At 40.9% G+C, this 18,986-nt stretch overlaps 1 protein-coding gene across 1 annotated transcript in view; it reads right to left on the bottom strand.

Moving 5' to 3' along the window:
* Positions 1–18,986, bottom strand: part of Tbcd (tubulin folding cofactor D) — a 167,658-nt gene that overhangs the window by 31,223 nt on the left and 117,449 nt on the right. Inside the window, exons 18-23 of the mRNA XM_028787874.1 lie at positions 11,846–11,926; positions 10,233–10,306; positions 9,780–9,897; positions 7,252–7,312; positions 6,034–6,056; positions 1,383–1,414 (exon numbers count right to left, since the gene is read on the bottom strand). Of these exons, the coding sequence (XP_028643707.1) occupies positions 1,383–1,414; positions 6,034–6,056; positions 7,252–7,312; positions 9,780–9,897; positions 10,233–10,306; positions 11,846–11,926 (389 nt within the window). The remainder of the gene's footprint in view (positions 1–1,382; positions 1,415–6,033; positions 6,057–7,251; positions 7,313–9,779; positions 9,898–10,232; positions 10,307–11,845; positions 11,927–18,986) is intronic.

Consider the following 18,986-nt stretch of genomic DNA (forward strand, 5'->3'; position numbering starts at 1 on the left):
CCCATCAGAATGGGTAAGATCAAAAACTCAAGTGACAGCACATGCTGGCAATGATAAGGAGCAATGGAACACTCTTCCATTGCTGGTGGGAGTACAAATTAATACAATTGAATTCGACTCTGAAAATCAATTTGGCGGTTTCTAAAAAAAAATTGGAAATAGTTCTATCTCAAGACCCAGCTTATACCACTCCTGGGCATATGCCCAAAAGATGCTCCACCATACTGCCAGGACACTTGTGGTCACAGCAGCCTTACTGGTAATAACTCAAATGTCCCTCAACCAAGAATGGATAAAGAAAATGTGGTACGTTTACACAATGGAATATTACTCAGCTATTAAAAACAATGACATTATGAAATTTACAGGCAAATGGATGGAACTAGGAAAGATCATTCTGGGTGAAGAACTGAGACCCAGAAAGACAAACATGTAATGTTCTCACTTATAATTGGGTATTAGTCATAAACTACAGTTTAACCATGCTACAACCCACAGAACCAAAGAAGACAAATAACAAGGAAGGCACAAGGGGGAATTCCTGAATCTCACTCAGGAGGGAAAACAAAATAAACACTGGGACTGGAGGGAAGGAACTGGGAGGCAAAGAATGTGGTAGAAGAGAACAGAAGGGATCAAATGTGGGGAGGACAGAGGGAGAGAGCTGGTGGTGGTCGTGGTAGTAGGGAATCTCTGGGATTTCCCTAGAAACCTAGGATGATGGAAACTCGCAGGAATCTGAGGTGACTCTAGGTAAAGACTCCTAGCAATGAGTGGTATGGATTCTGAAACTGTCATCTCCTGTAACCAAGGAAGACGTCTAATAGATGGAGGGGGATACAAACCCAGTCACAAAGCCTTCAACACAAAATCTGTCCTGCCTACAAGATGTGCAGGAGTAAAGATGGAGCAGAAATTGATGGAATGATCAACCAATGACTGGCCCAACTTGAGACCCAGATAAGCTAGCAAGAACCTGAGTTTCCTATCACATTCAACTAACTAGGGATTATTCACCTGATGATGCTGTGAGATCTCTGTGAACATTAACATACAATCTGAGAAACCATTCCTTGTTCTGCAGTACTTACTATAACAAAGAAATCTGTAGCTGATACATCCCTAGGCCCACCCACAGCTACCAGTCCTGTGGCATGTAAGACAGATCAGATCCCACAGCTTGAACTGGAGTAACTAGATATACTAGACCAGGTGAGGAAGCATGTCTGCATACCCCTGGGACAAGAGCAAGCCAGGGGCAGTAGCAAGATCTCCAACAGAAGGGAACAGCTACCACCTGTTACTGGGAGGTCTAGCCTGACCTCAAGATACTCTTCCCCCATACTGAAGTGAAGAACAGCAGCTTCGGGGCCCAGACCTACCTGCTTGTCTCATAAGCTCTCCTCCCAGACCCCTGGAAACCAAAGGAAAAAGATAGTTAAAGTCTTTAACACATGAAACACCCCACTAAGCAACAAATACAACGTCAGGCACCAAAAACTATGACAGCTTTAATTAATTAGGTGATTTAGTGCCTGAAAATATGAGCTACATTTTTGGAAAACCCCAAAATTCCTGTGACAAGATCATCCTCTGGCAGACTCCTATCCTTTGAGCTTCCACAGGACACTTGGTCATCGCCGATATTCACACAGAACCAATCCCAAATGCTGCTTAACACATTCCACAACAATGCCAAGATGACGGTCACATGGCCCAAAGCAGTAGCACACTCATGTTCATCATCACCCTGCCTGCCAGAAGCTACTCAACCTAATGCAGCAGCAGGAGCTGCGAAGTGCCCAAAGGAGAAGACAGCACTGGTGGGGGGGGGAGGCTCCAGTTTCTAGGTCAAACGGCAACAAGATCTGCCTTAAACAATTAGGAAGCCAGAAAAAAATGTGTGATGCACAGCAGACTCTGGAAGAAAGTGTAGCATAGAGCTTCTAGAACATCAGGGCATAGCCACAGAAATTTCCATGGGCAGATGTGGAGGAGGCCAGGTGGAATCCTGATGTCCTGTCAAGACTGGCTTGAAAGAGAGGGATGGTTAGGAGGTAAAGACATAAAAGCCAAAGCCTACAGCATAGGTGTAGTGAAAATCCTGAGTTTTTGGTTTCTTTAAAAACACAGAAATATTGTAAGAAAGAGTTTTAGTTTTAATCTCAGGTGTGGGGATATGGAGCTGCTTTGAACTGACCCCAGCAGCTATGATTTGCCTCACGCTCTAGCAGAAGCACGGTTTTGCCAGCTTTAGATTGTTTTTGCAATTATGTGAGAATTATGGGAATTTTTCAGAGAGTATATAAAGGCTAGATCCCCAATAGATGGGGTCTGTGGTTATAGGTTGTTAGCAGTCATGCTCAAAGAAAAAACAAAAGAAAAGAAATTAGATTCAGCTTTCTCTCTCTCTCTCTCTCTCTCTCCCTCTCTCCCTCTCTCTCCCCCCCCCCCCCCCCCCCATCTAGTGACAGAGGGTAAAATCAGGGAGATGAAGGGTGGAAAAAAGAAGAACCCACAATGTAGCAAAGACCAGCTACAAGCAAAGAAAAAAGAAATTGGATTCACAGATTTCTTTCCTTCCTTTCTTCCTTCCTTCCTTCCTTCCTTCCTTCCTTCCTTCCTTCCTTCCTTTCTTTCTTTCTTTCTTTCTTTCTTTCTTTCTTTCTTTCTTTCTTCCTTTCTCTCCTATCTAGTGATAGGGGGTGTGGTGGTTTGAATATGCTTGGCCCAGGAAATAGCACTATTAGGAGGTGTGTGGCCTTATTAGAGGAAGTGTGTCACTGTGGGTATGGGCTTTAAGACCCTCATCCTAGCTGCATGGAAGCCAGTCTCCTCCAACAAGATGTTGAACTTTCAGCTCCTCCTGCACCATGCCTGCCTGGGTGTGGCCATGCTTCTCTGCCTTGATGATACTGGACTGGGATCTCTGAACCTGTAAGCCAGCCCCAATTAAATGTTATCTTATGAGAGTTGCCTTAGTCATGGTGTCTATTCCCAGCAGGGAAACCCTAACTAAGACTGGGTAAAACTGGAGGAATAGAAGGTAGGAAAAAGAAGAACCCACAACGTAGCCAAGACAAGCTACACACAGGTACAAAGAACAGGTAAGGACCTGTAGCTGATGCTGAGCTGTATGTGCTAGAGAGGATGCCTGCCTAGAAGGAAATACAGGACACCTTCAGATCCACTTAGGCTGGGAACAATCTCCATCAGTCAGGAAGGAAAGGCCGTGGCAAGGGCCTCATAGTGACTGTGCATCAGAAGCAGGCTAACTGCTGTGTATAACCCAAGGCTTTGATGAAGTCTTGTTCAAACAAACAATGTGTGTGTGTGTCTGTGTGTGTGTGTGTATATGCACACACACACACATATACCAAGTCCAGAAATGTAAATTTCAGAAAATGAGAATTCAATGGAGAAGTACCAGGAAACCATGACCACAACTAAGAGAGTCAACAACTCAGAAATATTCAAGCTGATGAAATTCACACATGAGGTCATTAATACAGGTATTACATGGCTAATACTGCCTAAAAGGATGGAAGGAAATATAAAGCAGAAAGAGGAGAAAAAGCAGGGGTGGGGTGACACAAAGACCAAGAAGACATTTTTAAGAACTTGAATATGTAAAAGAACAATTATGACAAATGTAATTAACAGAAGATTAGAGCGAATAGAAGAAAACTAACTTAGAGAAGCAGAAAGGGAGCTGAGGGAGGCACTGGCTGCAGAGACCAAGGGGTAGGGCCACGGTGACAGAACACCAGGACGTCCTCTCTACCTCATGGCAGTGCTTATAGGCTGTGCCTCTGAAAACGCTTTCCAAATCTTATAAAATTAAAGTTGATGAGCTTTATCATATGTAAACTACTCAAAAACAGTTTCCTTAATCTACAGGATAACTAGCAGACTAGGAAATCCCCTACATCTGCTTTCCAACACTGAGATGAGACAGTGATGAACTAAAGGCTTCAAGGGGGAAGATACATTTAAGGATGGAGCCACAGGGCTGGAGTCTTCCCTGAGCCTCTCACTGCCAATAATCCTGAAGAGTATCAGCCTAACTTAATGTCACTCGGAAGTACACTATGACCACCAAAAACATGGCTATCAGCAGCAACCCCATCGTCATCATCCACAAAGCGTGCCTATGCTCCTATCTGGGGAATGAGATACCACTTCTCTGACACCTTGTAGCTTAGAAGCTCTCCAAATAAAATCATACTGTTTTTCCAAATTCTATACTATTTAAAAGTCTCTTCTGTAGCTTTAGGCAAACACTGTAAGAATTAAATAAATAAATAAATAAATAAATAAAAACAATTTTTTATGGGAGTTTTGCCTGCATGTATTTCCATGTGCCATTTGCATACCTGGTGCCCAAGGAGGCCAGAAAAAAAAGCATTTAAATCCCCAGAACTGGAGTTAATAGATGGTTGTGAGTTGTCATGTGGGTGAGGGGAATCAAACCTGGGTCCTCTAGAAAAGCAGCCAGCACTCTTAATTGCTAAGTCATCTTTCCAGTCCCCAAATTTATTTTAGTTTTCTGAAAATCATTATATCCTACTGAAAAAAAAAAAGTAAGAAATCTTCACTCAAACCTAGGCAGGTTTCAGGAGCAGGTTGTGGCAAAAGCAAGAAATAAAAATGTTTCAAAGTCCTCACAGAGAGAAGTAGTTAAGATAGTGAGGCTTACATGACAGTTCTGACAATCCCACTGGTCCAGACTGGGATAATATTAGCCCCACAAAAGCTCCCAGGCACTGCATAACTCACAGTGTGTGCCCACCTTCACTGCCTACTCAGAAAGTCTGGAGAGGAGTCAATAAGAGGGGCATGAGAAATGAGCCTCCCCTCTTCAAGAGGACAGAACAGTAAATACTCAGACCCACACCACAAAAAGAAACAACACAGCAAGAAATGAAAGAGAGGGAGAGGAAAACGGGGAAATCCTGTGTCTTACAGAACTCAACTCCAGAATACACAGCTCTTACTGCTCAACAAGACAAGAAACTGAATGAGGGCTGGATGTGTTGTTATATGCCTTTAACCCAGCACTCAGGAGGCAGGCAGATCTAAGGGACAAAAAACAAAAACAAACAAACAAAAAAACCAAAAGAGTAATTTTCAAGGCTGGAAAAATGGATCAGCAGTTAAGAACACTGGCTACTTTTCCAGAAGATTCAGGTTCAATTCCCAGTGCCTATGTGACAGCTAACAACCAAGTCCAAGAAACTAGACAGCTTCTGGCTGCTTTGGGTACTACATACAGGTTATCTACAGACATACAGTCAGGAAAACACCAATATACATAAAATCAAAATAAATATTTTTAAAAGACTAGAGTAAGACATAGTAATACCCAATTTAAAATAAAACCAGAGAGAAAAATAATATATATAATAAAGTGGATGAATCTCAAAAAAAAAAAAAAAAAAGGAAGACTGCAGAGACAGAGAGCACTCAGGGTTCTGGGCCTGAGAGCCAACAGCCACCAGGAGCAGTAGGCAACACCTGCTTATTTGGGCAGGACACATGGTCTTCAGTCACAGAACTGCCAAGGACACACTGAAACATGAGTGTCAAGACCTTCCAAAAAAGCCTAAAGCTTTTTGGCTTCCAAAAAGCCTAAAGGCACCAAAGAGTTGCAACCATCATTCCCTTGAATATTGGGCTGAGTGACAGCTGCACGCCTTTGAAGTGAACATGTAAGAGTGAGGACAGATGAAGGTCAGCTATTGGCTACTTACAAGGACAACAAGGGATAGCAAAGTGCTTCGGCAGGTATAGGCCCCTTTCGCCAAGTCTGACAACCTAAATTCCTGGAACCCACAAGATAGAAGGAAAGAACCAACTCCTACAAGTTGTCTTCCAATCTCCACTAGTGCACATGGCGTGTGTTTTACATACACATACACACGCACATGCGTGCACAGTGCGTAGATGTAATTTAAGTGCTTCAGTGAACCAACTATTCCAGACAACACACATTTCCATTAAACACAAGATGTCTTAAACCTGTAGACTTACCTATAGAGATGACGATCACAAAGCTAAAATTAAAGAATCAAAAGTCAGTTATTTGAGTTAAAGACTTTGTTAAGTATATAGTGAAGATTGTCAACACAGGAATGACGGCAGGGTGACAGAGCCGAGCTTTATGATTGCCAGAAAGTCAATCAGTAAGGTCAGAGGTTCTTCAGGTGCATCTCTCAAGAAAAACTAAGGCACATCAACAGGAAGAAAGAGGGTGGCCCCTTTCATCCTGCCCCACTGATAGATTCACAAGCATAAAACTAACCCTGCCAAATGGTTCTGGTGTTTTCTGTCTTCAGATTCAGAAGTAATCCAGTTTGTTGTGAATTTATTTGACACTTGCTGGATATAATTTAGTTCATTCTTGTCTGATACTTGCTGGAGAGTCACACAACTACTGTCAGTTCACAAACCCCTTCATACACATCTGTAATTCCCACAAAACTAAAGCAGCAGCCCTGTCTCCACCCATGCGCCTCCGAAACAGGAAATCCTAGCACGGAGGACATAGGCCTCCATTCCTTCAGCCACTGCATGGGGCTGCTGCCCTCAACACCCTCACTTCAAACACTGGACAAGAATGCCAGGCTCCACTTGGAAGCAAGAAATATAAGACTAACCAAATGGCCTCCTCATAGTCATTATGATCTGAGACAAACAGTTCATTATTATAAAAAGAGGAAAATTGTACAAAATAGAAAAATAGTTACCAAAAAAGTTTAATTCCTTAAGAAATAAATTGCTTTTTCTTTTATGTCACAGAAGGTTTCGAGAATCTGAAGCTCCCAGGAAAAAATATACATGTTTTCTTCTAATTCCCCAAAATGTGCAAAATTCAGTATTAAATTTTAGGACAGTAGAGATTAGAGCCACAGGAGCAAAGGCCTTTGTTTTATGGGTACCTAACACTTCAGAAGGACTGCCTGGTCCAAAGAGAGGGGACATGCCCAGCCCTCAGCTGGGAACTCCTGTTAAGGCCCACAAGTGAGACACATAAATACAGCCCTGAGACCCAGCCTGCAATGCCCATCCAACAAGATGGATTCTGGCCCCAGAAGATGAATCTATCCCAGTTATCAATTCCAGATAAACCCTCACAAAAGTAATGCTGGTGGAAAGAGCCCACAGGGCCATCGTGTCCTGGTCAACACAACATGCTCAGAGAAGCAGATCCTGTCCAGGGAGAGGGGGGTTCAGATGGACCACACAAACCTGCTGGTGGATCTGCTTCAGGCTCTGCACTGCCTTCTCATCCAGATAGTCTGTGACAAGCCTGCAGAAGGTGAGACGCAATGCTGAGTTCCTAAGGATAAAACTGGAGCCCAGGTCCACAGTAAAGAATACACATAAGCTCAGACAGATCAGCTTCTTGTTCATGCTCCCACAGCCCCTGAAGATGTGTCACTTCAGCCTTAAATAAAGCTGTGTTGGGAGCTGGAGAGATGACTCAGTGGGTAAAGACACTTGCTGCCAAGACTGACAGCCTGTGTTCAATCCCTGGGACCCACAAAGTAGAACTGACTGCCCTCAAGTTGTCCTTTGACTTCCACATGTGCATCATAGCAAACTCATGCCCACACGCTTCGGTTTGTTTCTCCTGCTCTCAAATAAATAAATAAATTTAATTTCAACACTTTTTTGCATGTATGAGTGGTTTTGCCAGCACGTACATGTATGTGTACCATACACATGACTGATGTCCATGGAGTCCAGAAAAAGATACTAGAGTCCCTAGAACTGGAAACTTATAAGCCACCATGAGTGTGCTGGGAACTGAACCTGGATCTTCCGCAACTACTCTTTACCACTGAGCCATGTCTCCAGCCCCTAAATATGATTTAAAATATAAAACAAAAAACAAGACAGAGAGCAACCAAGGAAAGTAAGATACACAATGTCACTCTTTGGCACATACACACATGGACAAGTACATCTACACACACACACACACACACACACACACACACACACACACACACACAAAATCTGGGTTGGTTACAGAAGGTAGGTATCTGAGTGCTACACTTTTATGCTCTTACAATCAGTTTGCTGAAGACACAATCTTATTTATGATCAAGACAGAAGTACCCTTACTGAACATTATTATGCTCCTGATGACACTGTGGAAGAGGTAAATCCCCTACAGGGTTGCACGGATTCCCACAGGTGCTTTCAGTTGTCCTCAGAAAGGCTGCCGCTAGTCAACCCAGCATTTAAGTCTTCTGCAGGGGGTACCTCACTGAACACAGGCTATCAGATAAACTACAGTTTGCATTGAACATTTGTTTTCTTCTGAGATATGGTATATGCTAGCAGAATTATGCAGTGTGAGTTAATGGATCTGCAATCTCCTGTGCTTTAGGTCAAACTATGCATAGCTACAACACCCTGGGCATCTAATAACCACTACTTGCTAGGCAGGGCTATGTGGTAACTAACTCCAACTCCCTGGAAGATCTAGTCTGCAAAGTGAGAGAGAGAGCCACACAGAGCCCCAGTGCTCTGGAGGTCTGAAGTCTCCTGAATGTTGCACAGAACCACATACTGCCTAATACCCTGGACCCAACAACTTGGGAACGGGTCTCAAATGTACCGTATCATCACAATGCACTGATGAGGAATATCATGGCCCGTGTCCCTTTTACCACAACCAAGGAGAGCAAGGCCATCAACACTAGGTACCCATTCCACCCATAAGACTGTGAGCTGTGCTCTGGGGCCAGGGGACAACCAAGTCTCCTTGGGACTGGCTGACAGGTAGGAATGAAGTCCATGTGCCCATCTGCGTCAGTTTGACCTAGGGAACCAAATAACACAACCATAAAGAACGTGTGTACATGTTTCAAGCTCGAAGGGAAGGGAAGGTCACAGATACCAAGGCACTGAGGCCTTACTTTTGAGGAGTCGGCTGCACAGCGACATAAGGAAATCACACAGCTCTTGGAATGCACCACTGTGCATGGTCTTGACCTTTTACTTTATAGTTACATACAGATGCAGCCAAGCGGCTGGGGGAAATGCTTAAGGAAAACTTCCAAACTTACCCTTTCTTTCTTTTTATTTTTTTGTTTTTTGTTTTTTTTTCCCCCCAAGCAGGGTTTCTCTGTGTAGCCTTGGCTGTCCTGGAACTCAAGAGGTCTGCCTGCCTCTGCCTCCCAGGTGCTGGGATTAAAGGTGTGAGCCACTACTGCCTAGCTCAAACTTACCCTTTTAAGTAGTTTAAATTATTCAAGTGACAAATTGGGGCTGAGGAGAAGACTCATCAAGAAAATACCTTACCACACAAGTCAAACAACCTTAGTTCAGATCCCCAGACCCAGGGAAAAGCCAGGCGCAGTAACGCGTTTATATGTATAATCCCAAGAAGCCATCCGAAGCTCACAGATTCTGTCTCAAACAAGGTAGAACACAGGAAGGTGTCCAAGGTTTCCTCTGACCTCTGCACATGTTCTCTGGCACATGGGTACACACGTACTCCCACATTCACACACAGTGACAAATGACCTACTCAATGGCACCTCTGAACAGTTGCCATTGCTTTTGTCACGTGAGTCATAGCTTTGGGATGAGGAGAAACCAGACAGCTGAGGAAGCACAGAAACGTTAGACTGCCAACCACTGACCACCTCAACATAAAATGGAGCCTTAAATACACAAGTGATGAACAATCAGAGCAGGGAAGCTCTTCTCAAACCCAAAAATCACCACTATTGCCTAGCTCCACAAACAGCATCTCATACCTGTTTCTCTGTGTGGCCAGCTTGTATAAGGCATAGGTGAGCTCTGCACAGGCCAGGATGGCACCATGTCTCGTGTGTAGATCTGGACTCTGTGTCATCAACAGTAGTGCTGGGAATACTGCAGTAGTCAGGTTGAGAGACACACATAGAACAACACGTTACTTACGAGTATTTCCTCTGGAAGTCAATCTTAATCTATACAGTGCAACCCATAGATCTCTTGGTGTTTGGATGACACCTGTGCCCGATGCCACCCAAAGCTACCACCAGACAAACACACAGCATTTGTCTTCATGTTCTACCCTGACTTGGCTTACAGCTTACTCTTCAGTAACAGATAGGATATCACCATCATCCACTATGAGAAGAGCGCATTTCTGTTGTGCATGTACATGGGGAGGGGCACACTCGTGCACATGTATGAGTGCTGCAGGCAGTAGTATGCAAACCTACCTTGAGTGGCTATGTACTCGGGTACTTGTGGAGTCAAGTTGTGCAGTGCCTTTGCAGACAGTTCTCGGATGGCCCTGAGAAGTAACAGCAGCTGTTAGTAAGGATGGATTTGCACACTCGCACTCATACCAGCATTATTCGAAGCAGCCTTGAGACGGAAACACCCGAAGATCTCTCAAGAGATGAACAGATAGGTAAAACGTGATAGATGTAGACAACGTAACACTGTTCAACTAAAAAGGAAAGGAATTCTGACACTTGCTATAACAGAAACAGTGATTTATAATCAGCAGGTCAAAAACTGTCCAAGGTTTCTTTTGTAAGGCTCGAAGTTAAGGATAGTTTTTGTATTTTTAAAGGTTATATAAAGAAAAACATAATACATATATGAGACAGAGACCTAAGGCATTAACTATTTGTCCCCTTAAAGAAAAAGCTGAGGGCTAGAGAGATGGCTCAGCGGTTAAGAGCACTGCCTACTTTTCCAAAGTTCCTGAGTTCAACTCCCAGCAACCACATGGTGGCTCACAACCATCTGTAATGAGATCTGATGCCCTCTTCTGCTGTGTCTGAAGAGAGCTACACTGTACTCATATACATAAAATAAATAAATAATTCTTAAAGAAGAAAGAAAGAAAGAAAGAAAGAAAGAAAGAAAGAAAGAAAGAAAGAAAGAAAGGAAGGAAGGAAGGAAGGAAGGAAGGAAGGAAGGAAGGAAGGAAGGAAGGAAGGAAGGAAGAAAGAGGAAAAGCTGATAGCCCAAGTACACATTTCAGTATCATGTTACACTTGAAGAAATCTATGAAACAAAGAGAAACATTTCATAATGACAAATATATCAGGAAGATGTCCATAAGTAACATGGAGGTTTGGGTCAGAGGTTCTTCACCTCAGAGAGCCCCATGCTACACAAGAATGATGGCAGTTAAAAAATACTTTCAAGGCTTTAGTTTTTGGGAAGCTGAAAAACACTCCCCAGTGGACTACAAAGAAACCACTCTGACACTGGGAAGAGACACCATGATTATATTGCTACTTCCTCCGGCATCTGCTGTGCCTTGGCTGACCAGACTTGCCTACAGTTGGTGGCAAAACACTGACAGTGCTTATGTCTGAGTTACACACTTGCCTATCCTCTTTAAAGACACATTTAAATACCAAGATAGCCCCAAAACAAAGCTTCCACTGTAACTATGAAAACTACCACTAAAGTCTGCTCAGCAATTAGGATACAACATATAAGATACCTAGGGAGCCAAGCAGAGCAGAATCAGTATGGAGGTGGGCCAACTGGTAAAGGAGACAAGGCTACTCCAGCTGTCTGGACTGCACTGTCTTCAGGCTGTAGCTTCCCTATTACATACAACAAGGTATTCAGAAATAATTACATCTCAGACTTGCCTTACTAACAGCTCCAGAAATGAAACAAATAGACCTTTAACAAGCATGCCATACATAAACTGGAAGTTTCATTACTTCTCAGAAATAATTACTTTAAAATAGTTTACCTATAATGAGAAAATACACCCATGAACTTATAAAGCTCAATTAAACTTCTCCCATTGAGGGGGGAAAAAAGGAATTTTTCAGAGAGTCACAAAGACAAAACCTACCCATCCCAATGGTTGATTTTCATGGAGACCAGGTGGTCAATCATTGGCTTGGTGTATTCCTGGAAGCCAGCAATAAATACGCTGAAAGACAATATAATATTAAGAGCCAGAGAAAGGGACAAATATGAGCAGGTACAATGATACGCATGTATAAAATTTTCTTAAGATATTATTTCATGTATTACATAAAGATTAAAAATAAATAAGAACTTGGAGGAGCCAGACCCATCATAGACTACTCTTTGAGAATGAAAACTAACACAATTATGTTAAAAAACAGTTTGGCCATTTCTATCAAAGTAAAAGATGACCCAAACATTGCCTGCATCTGCAGTAACTCAAAACAGGAGAGCACTCATAGAGCAACCATGTGTAGAGCTCAGCAGCACGCCAGGACTGTGGCTGGAAACAGCACTCCATGCACATGCACTGATGGAGAGGCAGGCTGCTTAGCCATCCATGCCATGGGCATGCAACAGCACAAAATAACGAACTTTTGTTTGAAGCCAGGGTCCTACTATGTACCCCTGGCTGTCCTAAACCTTGCTATGTAGTTTAGGCTGGTCTCAAACTCAGAGATCCCAAGTGCTGTGATTGAAAGCATACACCAAAAAACCTGGCTTCTTGTTGTTGTTGTTGTTTTGAAGATTTATTTTTATTCTATGCGATTTAGGTTTTTTAACTTTTAAAAGAATTTCATGCAACTCTTCTACCCACCCTCCAACTTCTTTACAATGTCATGGCCTCTTCAATTATTTGTGGGTAGGTATGTTTACATACAACATGCTGAGTTCATTTAGTGTTGCCGAGTTCACTTAGTATGTTTAACTAAGCCTGGCCACTTGGGATTAGATAACCTACCAGGGGCTTGTTCCTGGAGAAGACTGATTCTCCATCTGTTGGCAGCCATTAATTGCCTGTAGCTCTTCATCTAGAGATGGGACTTTGTGAGATTTTCCTCATCTACATTGGAGTGTGAACTGGTGTTGTCATGGAGCAGATCTTGTTTAGATGATCATGGTGTTAAACTGTCATAGGTATAGTTCACAGTCATATATAGAAGACACTGTCTCACAGAAGACTCTCTGGTCCTCTGGCTCTTACAATGCTTCTACCTTCTCGCCCATAATGTTCCCTGAGCCTTGGCCGTATGAATTGTATTGCAGGTCTACTGTGGATGGGTACCAATGGTTAACTGTTCTCTGAATTTTTACCAGTTGTAGACTTCTGGGATGGACTACTCGGCTGCAAAATGAAGTTTCTTTGATTTAGGGTGAGAACTATATTTATGTATAGGTATACTCTTATACTCTTATATGAGTATAAGGATTGGTATTTAGAAAGCGGTTGGAAATTATACTGCTTCAAAAAATAGCAATTGTAGGCGCTCTCCAAGAGGCCATGACCTCATCAGCCACAAGTAGCCTGCTAGGTTTACAGTACCAAGCATGGATACAGTACCTCCTATTGAGAAGATCTTAAGCCCAATTAGATTGTTGTTCATTATACCCAAGATATAAGTGCCACTATTGTACCTCTGGATATATTTTGCTGTGCTATCATAGTTGTGGTTCCTAGGCTTTTCAGACAGATAGAATTATTTATTGCTTCTCTCCCTTGGCAGCTTACATGGCACCTTTCAGGTACTGTGAGGACTAGTCCTCAAGGAGGATTATTTTAAGTTAGTTTCAGTTCAATTCCTCCAGGTCCTTTGTCTTATGTGTGTTGTATGTTCAGCAACAAGATCTTACCTTCAAGTTCTGGAAGGTAAACAAGGGCAGTAGCATGACCTACTCCATTTTGGGGGTCACTTGTAACTTTCCTGACCAATAACTTAGAGGGAGGTTTCCCAAGCCTGGCACTGGAGTCTTTGTTAAATAATAGGCTGGTTTGAATAAGAAATGTTCCTCATAGTCTCAGGCATTTGAACACTTGGTCCCCAAGTAGTAGTGCTGCTTTGGAAGGCTGGGGTAGGCTTCACCTACTAGCAGTCCACTATGCTCCTTTATCTTGGTTGAGATGTGAACTCCAGCCACCATGCATGAGGCTTACTGCCATGATGGAGTCTAATTCCTCTGGAACCCTAAACTCAAATAATCTCCTTCTTCTATAAGTTCTCTTGGGCATAGTGATTTATCATAGCGACAGAAATTTAACTGATAAAGTCTATGGCTCTTGGGAGCAGCATTACAACTAAGTAGTATAACCTCATGTAAATTACTTGAACATATATCACATTATACTTATGTATTTATTAGTAAATGGAAAATGTTTCCTTATGGATTTTTCAATCACCTTTAGTGTTATTTAGCTCTTCTTTTTCTGTGTATTGTCCTCCCTAGCCCCTCACCAGGTAAAGTGCTCCCCACATTTTCCCTATTTTCCCCTGTGACTGAATATGCCCCCTCCAGAGATCCTTCTATACTGCCCCGGACCATGGTCCCTTTTCGTTCCCTGGTTTCTTAGGTAACTCTAAATCATAGGCTCACATCTGAAGATTACAAAGGAGGATCCACAAATAAGAGAGAACATACTGCATTTGTCTTTCAGGGACTTGATTACCTCACTTGGTATAATATCTTCCAGTTCTATCCATTTACCTGCAAATTTCATAGTTTTTTCTTTACAGATAAAAGAGAATCCCGTTGTATGTATGTACTGCACTTCCACCATCCATCCATCAGTTGGAAGGCTGTTTCCGTGCTTTACCAATTGTGGGTAGGGTGGCAATGAACACACCTGAGCAACTACCTGCAGAGTGGGAGTAAAGCCTTTAGGTATATCCTGAAGCGTGGTTTAGCTAGGCTATATGGTAGATCTTTTAGTCTGAGAACTCTCCACATGGATTTTCTGAGTAGCTGCACTAGTATGCAATCCCACCAAAGGGACTGAGAGTCCCCTTTTCCCACATCTTTAGCAGCATTTGCTGTCAGCTGTTTTTCTGATCTGAGCCATTACAACTGGGGTAGAATGAACCATCAAAGTAGTTTTAATTTATATTTCCATAATTACTAAAGATTAGCACACACATTTTATGTTTCTATTAAGATATTTCTTAGCTATTTTATTTCTTCTTTTGAGAACTGTGTACAGATTCATGGCCCATTTAAAAAATTGGGTTGTTTTCTTGATTTTTTAGTTATTTATATATTCTGACTATTAATCCTCTCACTGGATGTATAGGTGGCAAAGATTGTCTCCTGCTTTGTAGACTTTCTTCTCACTTGTCTCCTTTGTTATAGAGAAGCTTTTTAATTTTATGAGGTTCACTGGTCAACTGTTGGCCTTAATTCCTAAGCAAACAGAGTCATATTTACAAAGTTCTTTCCTACACCTTTACAGTGTTCTTTCAGTAGTTTCACTATTTCAGGCTTCATATTAAATCTCTGGTCCACTTGGAGTTGGGTTTTGTGCAGAGATAGATATGGGTCTAATTTCATTCTTCTACATGGAGATACCCAGTATTCCCAGTATCATTTGTTGATACTCTCATGTTTCTACAGTGTGCTTTGGGTATCTTATCAGATGTGCAATGGCTATAAACTACATGGATTCATGTTTGGGTCTATCTTGTTTCTTGTTTGTGTTTTTTGTGCCAAGACCATGCTGTTTTTATTACTATGGCTCGAAAGCATAGCTTGAAATCTGGTATGGTAATCCTTCCAACATTTGTTCTTTTTCTTTAGGATTTTCTTGAGCATCTGGGATCTTTTGTGGCTCCACAGGAACTAAGAATTTTTTTTTTTCTGTCTCTGAAAAAAAAAAATGCCATCGGGATTTTGCTTGGGACTGCATTGAATCTATAACTTCCTTTTGTAGTATGGTCATTTTCACAGTATCAATCCTACCCATCTATAAGCACGGGAGGTCAGTCTATCCTCCAGTCTCTTTCTTGATCTCTTTCTTCAGAGATTTAAAGTTTTCACTGTAAGAAGTTTTTACCTCTTCGGTTAGGTTTATTCCTAGATACTTTTTGAGACTACTGTGACTAAGAGTGTTTCCATAATCTCTGTCAGAGTGCTTGTTGTTGGTATACAGAAAGATTTCTAACTTTTATATATTGATTTTAAATCCTGCCACTTTGCTTAATTCTGCTAGAATTTTAAAAAATCTCTTCGTATTATCTGCTAACAGGATAATCTGATTTCTTTTCCTATTTATATTCTTTTAATTCTCTTGTCCGATTATTGTAGGCAGCGCTTCAAGCACTAGGGTTGAAAAGGATATAGTGGAGAGTCCTATCTCATCCTAATCTTAATGAGTCTGCTTTGAAGTTTTTCTATTCAGGATGGTGACGGTTTTGGGTTAGTCATACGTAGTCTTTATTGTGCTGATGTATGATCCCTCTAGTCCTACTCTCCCCAGGACTTTGATCATAAAGCATTTTGGATTTGTCAAAGGCCTTTGCTGCATCTATTGATATGATTACATAATTTTTGTCTCTATTATTTGTTGCTTTACTGATTTATGTATGATGAACATGTCTGCATCTCCAGGATTAAGTCAACCTAATTGTGGTGGATGATGGTATGTATGTATGTATGTATGTATGTATGTATGTACGTACCTGTATTCTGCTTGCAAGTATTTTATTAAGGATTTTTGCACCTATGTTCATCAGAGAAACTAGCCTATAGTTTTCTCTTTTTTCCATGTGTCTTTACCTGGTTTTGGTATTAAAGTTATATTGGCTTCCAGGAGATTCAACACTTTTTTCCTATGCTTGCAAGCACCAGCCTTACAAATGGTACACATGCATATATGCAGGTAAAATATTCATGCATACAAATTAAATAAAAATCCTTAAAAGAAAATATATAAAGAAATCTGAAAGTAAGATATACCCAAGGACATGGATGGCTCTGCAAAGAGGCACTCCCTTTGTCTTAACAAGGTACAGTATTTTGCTGTATTTTAATGCTATTATCTTGTAAGAGTTGTTTGTAGGAAAACTAAATTAGATCATAGGGAAGTTCCTGAGGTATACCTGATATAGTTATACTTCTTGAGGTAAAATTCAAGATCAATGGGAAGCAGTAAATTAGGATAGATTTACTGTAAAAATGCCACCTAGGCATGCAGCAAGGCCCTATTCTAGGTCATCTACCTGTTAGTCTTAAGCCTGGCGGGCTGTTAGCACTCATATTTTGCATGCATTTCTGTATGAAAGTAATCATGTAAGTCCTCATGCTGGGAACCTTCACAGCATGTAACTGTGCTGGAATTCTTTACTCTCACCTGGTGAGAGGCTTTAAGCAGATAGTAGACTGGCGGCTCTTGTTCCTTGGTCAGGCCTCATCTTTTTCTTTTTTTTTTTTTTTTTTTTTTTTTAGTTATTTTATTATTTCTTGCCAGCTACTACATTTGGATTTGGTTTGTTCTTGATTTTCCAAATTCTTGAGTTGCATCATTAAATCATTTATTTGTGCTCTGATTTTTTTAAATGTAGGTGGCTTATAAATTTCCCTCTAAGGACTGCTTTTAATATAGCCAATGTTTTGTTGTGTTTTCTTTTTAGTTACAAGAATTGTTTTATTACTTTCTTGATTTCTTCTTTGAGCCACTCATCATTCAGTAATGTACTCTTTAATCTCCATCACAAGTCTGTATACAGATTCATTTGCTGTCTTTGTAAGTTCTGTTGTATTGTGGCCAAATATGATACACAGAGTTATTTTAAATCTTCTGAATCTGTTATTTGTTTTGTATCTATTTTAGAGAAGTTTTTATGGGTTGATGAGTGGAATGTGTATTTTTTTGATGTTTGGGTTCCAGAGATATCTGTTAGGCCCACTTGATACAGAATGCTGTTTAAATTCTGATGTTTTCTATGTTTAGAAACCTGTCTGTTGAAGAAAGCAGGGTATTGAAATCACCTACTAAGTTGAAGTTAATCTGTATCTTGAAATCTAGCACTATACTTTGTATGAAATTAGGTGCACAGAAATTAATAAACATTCATTTTGGATTGTGATGTCTTCTTGGTTAATTGTTCCCTTCATTAGAATGAAGTGTCTTTCTTTATCTCTTCTGGTTTATTTTAAAGTCTATAACATAGATTTAGTGTAAAGTCCACTCTACGGATAACAGGATAGCAATACCTACTTGCTTCCTGGTCCCATTTGTTTGTTCTTTCCAACCTTTTGTTTTAAGGCGGTTCCTATATTTGAAGGTAACTTGAGGCTTTTTTTATAGATAATAGGTGGATTTTCTTTCTTAATCCATTCACCTAGCCTAGGGCTTTTGATTGGAAAGTAAATGTCACTAATATTTAGCTACTAACTGAAAAGTACTGATTGCTGTCATTTTGATTTATTGTTGTGTGCTTAGTGCTTCACTAATTATAACTTCATTGATTCACTCTATATATAGTCTTCTTCCTCTCTTCAGTCTGAAATAATGCTTCCAGTATTCTTTGTAAAATCGGGTTGGTGAACATGCATTCTTTTAGCCTGTTTATATCATGGAAAGCCTTCTTTCTCTTTCAACTATGGTAAACAGTTTGCTGGTACAGAAGATAGGTTAGTACCCATGTCTTTTACAACTTGGAATATATTGCTTTGGCCTCTTCTGGATTTCAGAGAACCTGTATTATTCTAATGGGTTTTCCTTCATATTTAACTTGTGTTTTTTTCCTGCAGCTTTCTTTATCCTCTATTTGTTCTGTATAACTAGTGTATTAATTATAAAATTCCATGGGAAGTTTCTTTTCTGTTGTCTACCTGGTATTCTGTGTGCTTCTTCTATCTTTGTGGGTTATATCTTTCCTTAACTTGGGGAAATTTTCTTATATGAACCTTCTGAAGATCTATGGTCTATGCCACTGACCTGGGATTCTTCTCCTTCAATGTCTATAACTTAAAGATTTGGTTTTTTTCATGTTCCACATTTCCAACATGCTCTTTTAGTGTTTTAAGGTTTTTTTTTTTTTTTTCCTTTCAAGCCAGGCAATGGTAGTACACACACCTTTAATCCTAGAGCTTAGGAGGCAGAGTTAGACAGATCTCTGAGTTTGAAGCTAGCCTGGCCTACAGAGCAAGTTTCAGGACAGCCAGGATTATACAGAAAAACCCTGTCTCAACCACACATACCCCAAAAATTAAAAATTAAAACTGTTTTTCACGTTGTTGCCTGTGTGATC

The sequence above is a fragment of the Grammomys surdaster genome, unplaced genomic scaffold (genome assembly GCF_004785775.1).
Source record: "Grammomys surdaster isolate TR1022 unplaced genomic scaffold, NIH_TR_1.0 125688, whole genome shotgun sequence".
NCBI lineage: Eukaryota > Metazoa > Chordata > Mammalia > Rodentia > Muridae > Grammomys > Grammomys surdaster.